Here is a 12,041-nt window from a genome sequence, read left to right as displayed (position 1 = left end):
GATATAGTTAAAAGTCTACCCAGATCCCAACAGGCAACAACAATGAAAATACTAAGACAATCGGACTATAAAAGGGTAGACAAAGGATGCGAGTTTTTGTTGTGTATAATAAAGTACCATAAATTCCTAAACTAAATATTCAGTTTTGTTTAACAGTTATCCCAACAACAACTAAGATCCCAACAGGCAACAACAATGAAAATACTAAGACAATCGGACTATAAAAGGGTAGACAAAGGATGCGAGTTTTTGTTGTGTATAATAAAGTACCATAAATTCCTAAACTAAATATTCAGCTTTCTATAATTTACCCTTAACCATAATTAACCTAAACATTAACAGTATATACATATTTATACAACATACAATAATTTGAAGCAAGTGGACGTGGGGGAGACAATATAAGATTACAAATACTTGAGTGCGGAGCTGAGATGGCTGAAAAGTAAGGCTGAGTATTGTAGAAGACGGTAGGTAGTCACTGCCCGTAGGTTTCCAGGATAGGTGATCCTGTGGTCACTTCCCAGAGTGACGTCCTCTCTCCTCGAATTGGAGCTGACAAAGAAGACTTTGAGGAGGTGACGCAACAACCAGGATATGGAGAAGGGAAACCCCGGAGTGGTAACTAAGACGAGTCATACTCGTGTTTCGTCCCTAGATGGCGTTGCTCGTGGTGCTGGGTAGGTAGATCATGACAATTGGTGGCGGGGTTCGTAACAATATATTTTCAATTTGCATCTGCCTGGTGTGGACCGTGTGGCTGCTAGCAATATGACTTACTTCCTTGCTGTTATTCAGTTTATAAGTGATAGGTAATTATGTACAGTAAAAATACCATCGAGATGTTCTCACCAAATCCAAATTCGTCTACATGAAAAAGGAATATAATTAAAATTTTCCTTGGAGAGCAAGCCAGGTCTTGGGAGGGGCAAGCCAGGTCTTGGCGGAGGCGAGTGCCCCCCCAGCCCCTACCCCCAAATGACGCCCCTGATTACTTGCAATGAGAACTGTACTGTTTTAGAAAAAATGACTGTTTACATTTAAATAGTGACACTAGCCGCCCAAAGATGGCGTTGGTGGCTCATCTTTTATTCTTTTAATTTTCCTAATTCTCCGTGAAAAAAAGAGAATAAAAAATCTCCCATTGACACTTTCCGATGAAACCACCATACTCCTTTTAACAATAATCATATTTCCCGCAATTTTCCCCAAAATTGCCAGTTCCTTTGATTTTCCCCTAAATCCACTCAAATTTCCCGGTCAAGGAACTTTTCCCCCAAAAGTGGAGCTCTGGACTGAACCGTCTCGGAGGAGGAGCTTCATACAGTGTTTTCAACTTGTCATAATATTACAAAAATAATTAGGCCTCTTTGTAGGTTATGTATATAAGCTACTGTGCCAAGTAGCTTATATACATAACCTACACTCTTGTTTGTGAAAATTTAATTAAGGTATGGAGTTTAGTATATTTAATCAACATTATCAATCGATTATGGAAATACGAATATAAATTACCAAAATACTTAAACATTGCCAAAAATTAGACGAATGATCAAATTAGCCTTGTTAACAGAGAAGGGCGGGGGGGGGGGGCTCACACTACACAGCGGGATTCGGGAAGTTGAGGATTTAATTACCTTTATTGACACAGTTCCAATATAAACGAAAGGTTGATTGGTTGGTGATACGGAGAGAAGAGGGTGCAAGAAGGGTACAGTACAAGGTAAACAAAAGGTTTATACCATATGCCTCTCTCACATGATCTGAAATTGTCTTTTCTTTAGTTTGATGGACAGAAATGTGATTAAAGTGTGTGCTAGGCTTTGAAGGTTGCTAAGTGCATTTGGAGAGAGAAATTTTTTCTTAGACAAATTCCAGCAATTATAAACTACATGACCCTTATTATAATAAACAGAACAAGTGACCGCAATAATGGATCAACGATTAATTAAATTATCGGCCAGTTTCGGTGTTGTTACTTTATTCTCCTGTTTTTTTATGGGGTTAGCCCACCCAGGGAAAGGTCAGCGACCCACATCGGGACCTGGCGAGAGGGTGAAAAAACCCTAAATACATCAGGTAAATAAAAAAAAAAGATCAATAGTGAGAAACGATATACCGTATGTATGTTGTGTTGTCAAAGTAAGAGAAACAATTGAGACCCTGCAATTGTGTGTAAACGTGGCAGAAAAACAAATCAGAAACCTGGGAGGACATCACTATACAGTAGCTCACAGTCACCCAAACAGATTACAATGTGAAGTGATTTTTGCTATGTTTTTTGTGACTGTAGTGCTTGTCTTGTCAGCACAAGAGCAGCAGCACTCATAAGTCATATGAATACCCAGATGTGTATGTATACACTCCTGTGCACATCTAGGCACTAATTTAGGCTCACTGATAATCACACAGGGACCGAGTTGTACACTCGCAACAAAAAGTATCGGTACATACTGTAGTGTGAACAATTTGAGACCAGTAACGATAGGTATTGGGAAAGGCGAGTTGTTCCAGCCGTATGTTGGCAGCCCTGATTGTCAGCCATATGGCAACACCTAGTGGAGGGGGGGGTTATGAGGATACACTTACCAACCTTCCCGACATATCAGTGTATACGTATCGTTTCGGCACTCGTCGATCTCACCCTGCACCGATACTTTTTGGTGCGAGAGTACACTTACTCTCACTTACGTATGCAGACACTCAAGTATTCCCGAGTTACTGAGGTATGTACAGGTACTGCATATAGAAAGTATAATGAACACAGACTTGAACACTCTCAAAATATCAGAAAAATGTTAGTGGCTGTAAATCTCTCAGTAACGATAAAAAATAACACTCACAGGGAAATAAAACTCACAGGATATCAGAAAACAATTTTTATTCATATATCGTATGTACAAACCCTTAACCATAAAGCCATTCTCGTATGTTACAGTCATTATGAACATTCTGCAAGAGCAATATAAACGCATTTGTATTCTACAAACTTACAATAACGAAAAAGGCATAAACTACAATATACAACAATCAAAATAAATACAAAAATGTACAGTGTTTGAGCGATGAAGGTCGCTCATTACAAAGTGTCGTTCTGTTTCTCTGACACTTACTATACAAAACTAAAAATACTGAAAAACAAGAGCTGCAGGATGCCATAGTTTCTACAGCCAAACATGTGTCATGTATAGACACCTGCACCACATACCTGTAGTATATGCAGGACATGTGCGTACTGTATATACACATATAGGTGGGTTTCTTTCTGTTTTACCTGATAGAAAACTGTACCTCAAGTACAGTCCTCACACAATCAGTCAGACAGCATCAGTCCAGTTCCATCTCGTCTGAATCCATGAAATACATCAGAACCGTAATCTTAGTATCTATAACTCCCATTCTGTCAAGTTCGTGTATAACCATCAGGCGTTACAGCACAATGGAGATGAAAAATAAAACTAACGTATCTAAATACTGCAAAGTAGTCACACACAGTTACAGAAAAAAAATTGGTAAAGCTTATTGTCCGTGGCACAGCAGTTAATGCACTGGCCAGCAGCTGCCAGTGTAGGGAGAGTCATTGGTGTCCAGGCGACTGAGAGCGCCCTAGACTGCTACAGTGCAAAGCACCTTCGAGAAAATACTTCAGGCATCCATGATTTCACTAGGAGTCAAATCTTCAAGGAACTTAACTATCAGGATTTTATTTATTGTTGTAGAGTTCAAGGATATTCCATAAAAGAAAAATAATTATAATCATTTGGAATAAACCCGTAGAAAGATTTAAAGGATTTCACCCGGTATATTTAGGAGTATTGTGTGGTTATTTGATTCAACTGACAGTATATGGCAACATATACGTACAGTATATTTACACATAATTAGGTATATGTGACGTATTTGACAAATGATAATGGAGATCAATAATAAAAAAATACAATACGTAATCTAAAACTTATCAGTCGACGATGCAGCTTGTGTCAACCTGCAAATATATATAATATTTATATATACTGTATATATATATTTATAGCCTCAGGATATTGTAGAAAGACATAGTTTAAATACAAATCAAGCCATTCAGACACAGGAAGCAATTTACCTCATTAAGATAAGACACACTGAAAAGTCAACACGGGACCATTGTCAAACTGATCTGCTAATTGCTGTTGAAATTGGCTGGACAGAAACTTGAGACAGGTATGATTGCTTGCATCTTGTAAGACATGATTTGGTTATATTTCCAGAAGCATCGGTAAACGCCACAAGACCCTCCATATTGACCACGTCAGCAGGTGTAGTAAGCCATGGAAGACGTATTTGGCACTTCAATCAGGCTCTAGTTACTCTTGAGGGGACTTAATGCTAGTGCCGCGATGGGTCAGTGTGCTGTTGGGAGGAGGGAGTGGGGTGAGAGTGCAGGGCTGGGGGAAGGAGGGGGTGGGTGAGAGGGCAGGACAGGGCTGGGGAAGAAGGGAGTGGGGTGAGAGGGCAGGGCTGGGGGAGGAGGCGCTGTGGCTTTTGTAACACACACACACACACACACACTCGCAGGTTTCTCGTGTTCCTTTATCATCAACACTTTCAGTATCAGGTATCCACATCACAAGTGCATAGTTCAGGTTATAAGTTCATTAGTTTAATTCTTTGTGACGCATGGGGAGTACTTCACACAGGAGTTCACTCTGGTATAATTACGCAAATATTGTCTGTACACAGTTACTCCATCACTCATTAACAGAAAATTAAGTTCATGAGATTTTTTAATATACGTTTAATATACAATAAATGAGCTATGAAAATGTTAATGAGTGTGTGAGTTGATCTTCTTTGAGAGGGTGTGGCACTGCCCAACAATACTGGTGCGGCGAGGCCCTGTGTTGGCACTCTCTCGAGTAGAGGGCCACCAGGGCCGCGAGGTAGACAGCTCTGCAGCCAGGAAAATAAAGCGCGGGGCCAAGGCAGGACCCTGAAGCCCGACCCCGCAGAGCACTACTCTGTCACTACTAAGCGCACTTGGCTGCTGCATAGCTGGAGTGGACTGGTGTTTGACGCCATCACGAAATAATGCAATTTTTATCCTTTTCCACAAATCTCTTCCGTGTGGATGGAGATCCCGGGGTTGTTTGAGATGTCCCAGCCTGGCGTCTAGCATATGCCAGGGCATCATTAGGCACATAACTTATACGAACACCACCGTAAGCCCTTCTGGGTGGCAGCTCATAGTCGAATTCATCGGAAGATGATGAGGAACAAGTGGAACAAACAGACTCATTATCCCAATCAGCATCTTCTAGTCCTGGGGCTGATGGTGTTTTTCGTGGGGTCTGGCCGTTAGGTGAGGGGGCAGACCCAGAGTAAGAGCGAGACCTAGGGAACCCACGTGACCCATGGGATCTATGATGACGCTGGCGACTGGGCGCTGCACCTGCAACTGGTGCAACTTCCAAGGCTGTAGGTGCTGACCCTGAGGATGAAGATGAGGAGGATGAGTCACGAGGATCACGAGATGGATCCTGTCGACTTGCAGCATCTCCAACTTGTGCTGGGTCAAACCTCACTGAGCGGTTGTGTCTGTCTTTTTGGCGAGAAGAGAGGGAGCTTTTTCTTGGTGCTCCAGGTGTTGGGGTATTGGTAGGTGATGTGGAGGCAGATGATTCACCATGCTGGCTCAAGTCTGGCATGGAAGCATGTGCAGGAGAAGCTCGTCCCCTTGTGGCCTCTTCAGAAGCCAAAAGTGCTTCCAAATTTAGGTCAGACATTGCAGATAAATCCAATGGTTGTCGACGAGCAGCATTTGATAATACATCTGAGTTCTGCAGCAGAGATTCTAGTGTTCCTGGCGCACTTGTGGCAGCAACCTCTCGTAATAAATTGATTCCCTGCTCAGCAAGAATACGACCAAGAGAACGCTCAAGCACCAAACGATCTAAACCAGCTCCCACTAGTTCAACTCCACGCTGTACTGCTTTCTCCGGTGGTATAGTGTCCCCATCCTCGCCAGTTGGTGTGGATGTGAGAAGTTGCTTTTGCTGGGCTGGGGGTGAGTGAGGACTTGTCTGACAGGATGAGGATACCGTGCTTCCATCTGTTCCTCGGAAATCCAATGCTCGTCTTCCCATCTTTGGAGACTGCTGAAGTTGCAAGGCCTTGCGACCCATCTTAGGGGAACGCATTAAAGGATTTGGCTGGCCTTGTCCTCTAATCTCTTCACTGCTTACAGCTGCCACAGAGCGATGGCCAGGCCTGGGTGAACCAATTTCCGAGGCAGCACGTGAACCTCCCATCTCAGATGGGCCATGGGAGGAACCAGCTTCTGAGAGATTGTGAGGCAAATCCATTGGGTGTCTGAGTGGGTCTTGTCTCGAAGACTGTGCAGACTGTTGACGTGGAGATCGCGGAGAACGTGGGGATATAGGAGATGCAACAATTTCACCAGGTCGATGCTGTACCGAATTCTCTGCCGATGCCATGGACATGGGTGAGCGTGGACTAGAGATATAAGGTGCAGATATGTGAGCATTTGGTTGAGTCATGCCATGGATGCCTGACATGGATGGTTCCCTAGAGAGTGCAGGAGCGTTCCGTGGTCTCTGTAGATCACGAATTTGAAATGAACTTTCTCTGGTAACTCGGGGCTGAGGACCTATAGCATTGGACGGCTTTCTGCTAAGGTGGGGTGACCGGGGGCTGGTTGCGTCAGAGCTCTCCACCGGGTTCTCCATCAGCGGGGAGGTGGCCAAGGCCCGCCGTCGCATTTTGGGCGACTTGGACACCACCTGTATGTCAGGCAGTGGTGACTTAATTCCTTTGCGTCCAGGCAATGGTGAAGTAGCATCACTCTGATCAGAGGTTGAGTCTTGACTTACATGCTTGGTCGGAGGCCGGGTGGTGCGAGGCGATGTTAACGTAGAGTCAGAGGCATCATAGGACAAAGAAGATCGTCGTTCCAGGCCATTGGTTTGTCTGGGTTGCTGTAGGGGCGCCTGAGGACCGACGGGTGTGTTGGCATTACTGTCAGAGGGTGTGGGAGGCTCGCCCTTACTACAGGCAATAGAACAGAAGATGGCCCCTCTCCGAGGTAAGAAGGGCCGGCCCAGGAGGGAGGCGTGACATGTGTGGCAGCAGAAACACTCCTCAGTGGCGTGCCAGTGTTGTCCTTCGTGTGTCATTTGACCTGTAAGAAAATTAAAATATAAATCTTTATGCCAATATTGACTCGATAGTTGGTAAAATGTTTTACATTCTCTTTTGTACAACAGAGTTTTATATTACTGGTGTACTCAATACGTCTGAAGACAGCAATCATTTACATGCATCAAGGGCCATAATTATGACAACAAGTAATAATGTACAGCAATATTGTACCAGCAGTTTAACACTATACACTACCTTATATGGATGTCGACCAAAAAATGTGAATAATGAACGAGGATGAAAACTGTCTTGCCATTGACCACAAAGTTTTCTTTAACATATAATCGACTTAATCTTACGCCTTACTTCCGTACATCAACTTCACAAAACATTTATTCTATAACTCACTCATTCCCTCCCTCTCTCCTTAGTCTCTACCAACTTCTCTTCCTTCTCCCTTCACTTATTCATTCCCTCACAGCCTCCCTTACTCACCCTCCCTCCCTCCCACCATTACTAAAGCGCACGCACGCACGCACGCACGCACGCACGCACACACACACCTACCTTGGTCCACACCGATGGGTTCCCCGCAGGTATCGCAGTACTCGGCGAACATGGCGTCGAAGCAGTGGAGGCAGAAGGGTCGACCATCCCTCATAATGTATCTTTGACCGCCGAGCTGACGGTCACACTCGAAGCAGGCGAAGTGTTTCATGTGCCACGCTCGACCCTCTGCCTCGGTACACTCGTCAGCCAGGATGATCTGTAATACAATGAAGGTGTTTGAGGTATAGTTATGTTTATTAGAAGAGATATTTAACAGGTATAGGAGTATTTTTAGCATTGAGATACGAAAGGTGATTTAGGTGTAAAGGCGATGAGAGAGAGAGAGAGAGAGAGAGAGAGAGAGAGAGAGAGAGAGTTACTGACAGGAAAACAGACCATTAAGAATATAATTTAAAGAAACTTCACCAAACATTTCTTTAAGTTCGGCGTTAAAACCACAACAAAAATGAGGATAATTTAATGCTGTCATTCTAACCGGGTCTCGCCTCTATTCCTGGTACCTTCGTCTCTTCCTTCATTTATCACCATCTCTTCCTATTCTTTCCTTTCTTCTTTCCTTTTACTTAACCCCATCTTTACGTGACACCAAGATTCTAAATTATTTCTACGTCTCCTACATCTTCTTTCATCTTCTCTCTCCCCCTACCACACTACCGTTTCCCCCTCTCTCTCCCCTACCACAGTTCCGTCTCCCCCTCTCCCCCTACCACACTACCTTTCTCTCTCTCTCCCCCTACCCACACTACCAATCTCCCTCTCTCTCCCCCTACCCACACTACCTCCCTCTCCCCCTACCACACTACCGTTTCCCTCTCTCCCCCTACCACACTACCGTTTCCCCCTCTCTCTCCCCTCTACCGTTTCTCCCTCTCTCTCCCCTACCACACTACCGTCTCCCTCTCCTACCACACTACCGTCTCCCCTCTCCCTCCCCACTACCGTCTCCCCCTCTCCCTCTCCTACCACACTACCGTTCTCCCTCTCTCTCCCCTACCACACTACCATCTCCCCTCTCCCCTACCACACTACCGCCTCCCCTCCCTCCCCTACCACATTGCCGCCTTCCCTCTTCCTTATCACAGTACTAATACGTTCCCCTACCTCATCATCACCTTTCCCTATCCACACTACCAACGTCGGCCCTCCGCAGCACGTGAGAGGCTAGCCCTGAACTTGTTTACCGAAGCGCGATTCCTGAGAGGTTGGTGTTGATTATCTCATTATTGTTAACGACCGCCATAACCCCCCCTCACACGCCCGTCCAGGGACACACGCCTGATAACACGCCCGTCCAGAGACCACGCCTCATAACACGCCCATCCAGGGACACACGACTCATAACACGCCCGTCCAAGGACACACGCCTGCCTTCACTAGATGATCATCCCGGTAGTTAATATATGTGATTTTTTCTTCAGACATCCACACGACGCATAAACTTATTTACCCTCTACACCAATGACGTCTACGAAAACAAATTTCTATCAATATTAGCGAACACCAGGCAGACCTATACAGCATAAAGGTATAATATATGCAACAAATAAAATGACAAGTATCTACAGTTACACTAATTGGCGACATCTCTTTTTTTCACATTTTCAGTAACTTTATTCTCGACTTCCCACAGATTTTCACTAAAATTCAATATCTGGCTGTCAGCTGTCAGCGGTGACAATATCATATATATCGGTTTTTATTTTAATATGGACGCTGAAACGGCAACTGACAGACACACAAACCCACACACTGAATTGATCAATAGGAGTTAATGTTCCAGTAGATTTCAATAACTCACAAAAGTTATAAAAAAAAAGTCCAACTTTTTCTCAAGAAGGTAAAATCGTTGAACCAAAACCAAACTAAATAAAAGACCACGTCGACCCCAAAACCCCGTCGACCCCAAAACCCCGTCGACCCCAAGACTCCCGTCGACCCCAAGACCCCGTCGACCCCAAAACCCCCGTCGAACCCCAAGACCCCCGTCGAACCCCAAGACCCCGTCGAACCCCAAGACCCCGTCGAACCCCAAGACCCCGTCGAACCCCAAGATTACAATCCCGAACCCCCAAGACTCCCGTCGACCCCAAGACTCCCGTCGAACCCCCAAGACCCCCGTCGAACCCCAAGACCCCCGTCGACCCCCAAGACCCACGTCGACCCCAAGACCCCCGTCGAACCCCAAGACCCTGTCGACCCCAAGACCCCAAATCGACCCCAAGACCCCCGTCGATCCCAAGACCCAGAAGGAGGAGGGAGGTTGACGATGTTGAGCCGCTGACAACTAGGGCCCGCCACAGTCTGTGATTAAATGAACAGGCCACCCGTCCGCGTGATGACTGGGGGTATAATCTCCTCAGTTACAGGATTACAACTCTTTGATTCCTCACCCACTTCACTGTATATGGGAGGCTGGGGTGGAGGGAGGCTGGTGGGAGGGAGGCTGAGGAGGAGGGGAGGCTGAGGAGGGAGGGAGGCTGAGGAGATGAGGGGCTGAGAGGTAGGGGGCTGAGGAGGTGCAGGGGCTGAGGGAGGAGGAGGAGGCTGGGGTGGTAGGGAGGAGGTTGGGGAGGGAGGAGTGAGGAAGTGGGGACAGTGGGGTGGAGGGAGAGAGGTGGGGGAGGAGGTGGTGGAAGAAGAGGAGTGTAGTGTGGATGTGAAGATGAAGTGTGGAATCAGTGGAGAGTAAAGATAGGGAGAGGCAGAGAGGAAAAAATGGATAAAGAGAGAGAGGCGATACCTGGGAACAGAAGGATTTATGTGACGTTATATGGATTAAATGAGACTTAGGACGAGGGAGAGAAAAAAATAAAATGTTGGGAAAGAAAGATAAAGTTTGGGGAGAAAAATATATATTAGGGAGAAAGATTCGAATACTAGGGGAAAAAGAGGAGAGAAAGAAATATCTATGGAAAAAACTGGAAAAAAAAGGAACATCCAGGGAAAAAAGAGAACATCTAGGGGGAAAACAGGAGAAAAGGGAAAATCTAGGGAAAAAAGGAGAAAAAGGAACATCTAGGGGAAAAAGAAGACAGGAACGTCTATGGGGGGAAAGAGGAAGAGGAACATCTAGGGAAAAAAGAAGCAAGAAACGAACATCAAGGGAAAACCCAGAAAGAAACGGCTATAAAGTCCATTTCTGGTTACGGACAGAAACAAAAGAGAAGCAGGAATAATGAAAACAACAAGACAGATTAAGTATGAGAGACAAGAGGTGTTTAATTAACAGGTGAAATAAACTGAGGTTCCTAATCTTCATGTGACCCGAGTATGAGAACCAGTGTGATGACGACTACCTCAGTATAGTGATTTAGTGGTCCAGGTAAGTAAGTAAGTAGTTGGTTGAGGTAGTGTAAGTGGCTGAGTGAGTAGTAGAGGTGAGGAAATAGTAGAGTAGAGGTAAGTAAGTGGTTGAGTAGAGGTAGAGAAAGTGGTAGAGTAGAGGTAGAGAAAGTGGTAGAGTAGAGGTAGAGTAAGTGGTAGAGTAGAGGTAGAGAAAGTGGTAGAGTAGAGGTAGAGTAAGTGGTAGAGTAGAGGTAGAGTAAGTGGCAGGTTTCCAAGTAAAATTACAACAGATGGTGAGGAAAGTAAGAGAGATAGCGGAGGCGTATGAATATGAAGGAAGGACCCAAAGGGGGTGTGTGGTGAGGGTGTGGTGGTGGGGTGTGTGGGGGTGCAGGGTGTGTGGTGAGGGGGTGTGGTGGGGAGGGTGTGTGGGGTGGGGGTGTGTGTGGTGGGGAGGGGGTGTGTGTGTGGTGGGGGAAGGGGGTGTGTGGTGGGGGAGGGGGGTGTGTGTGGTGAGGGGGTGTGTGGTGGGGGGGTGTGTGGTGAGGGGTGTGGTGGGGAGAGGGGTGTGTTGGGATTGGGGGTGGGGTGGGGGGGTGTGTGGGGAGTGGGAGGAGTTGTGATCACTAGGTATTGTGGTGGTCGTCTCAGTGTCGGTAGGTGGTTGGTGGGGAGTTCCTGTATGTATAGGTGGGTGGTGGAGGTGTCCATGTGTATGCAGGTGGGTACAGGTGAATCGAAAGGGACTGGAGAAGGGTTAAATGGAAGGGTGGATGGATTGAAGGTTCTAAGTACACACAACAGTAGTAAAATTGTCAATGTTAAGTGACGTCGAACACCCAAGACGTGATAACCAGGTACAGTAGAGGGGCGTCAGAGGTGGTGGTGTTAGTGGTGATGACTTTAGTACAGCACATGGGGCCCCCTAAGGACTGTGTACAATTTACGGCTAACAAAGAGCTCTGTAATCCTCCCCTCCTTCACCCCCATACTTCCTTCTCCGACCCCTCCACCCGTCTCCCCTACCTCCTTCTCCGACCCCTCCACCC

General features: G+C 45.9%; 1 protein-coding gene across 1 annotated transcript in view; it reads right to left on the bottom strand.

Annotated features, from left to right (window-relative positions):
• Positions 1–2,864: 2,864 nt before the first annotated feature.
• Positions 2,865–12,041, bottom strand: part of LOC121871313 (protein espinas-like) — a 36,536-nt gene continuing 27,359 nt past the window's right edge. The window contains exons 5-6 of the mRNA XM_042373531.1: positions 7,705–7,903; positions 2,865–7,177 (exon numbers count right to left, since the gene is read on the bottom strand). Coding sequence (XP_042229465.1) covers positions 5,058–7,177; positions 7,705–7,903 — 2,319 coding nt within the window. The 3' untranslated portion in view covers positions 2,865–5,057. The remainder of the gene's footprint in view (positions 7,178–7,704; positions 7,904–12,041) is intronic.

The sequence above is a fragment of the Homarus americanus genome, unplaced genomic scaffold (genome assembly GCF_018991925.1).
Source record: "Homarus americanus isolate GMGI-L3 unplaced genomic scaffold, GMGI_Hamer_2.0 scaffold45698, whole genome shotgun sequence".
NCBI classification, from domain to species: domain Eukaryota; kingdom Metazoa; phylum Arthropoda; class Malacostraca; order Decapoda; family Nephropidae; genus Homarus; species Homarus americanus.
The sequence above is the reverse complement of the archived record's forward strand: the minus strand, read 5'-3'. Positions and strand labels throughout refer to the sequence as shown.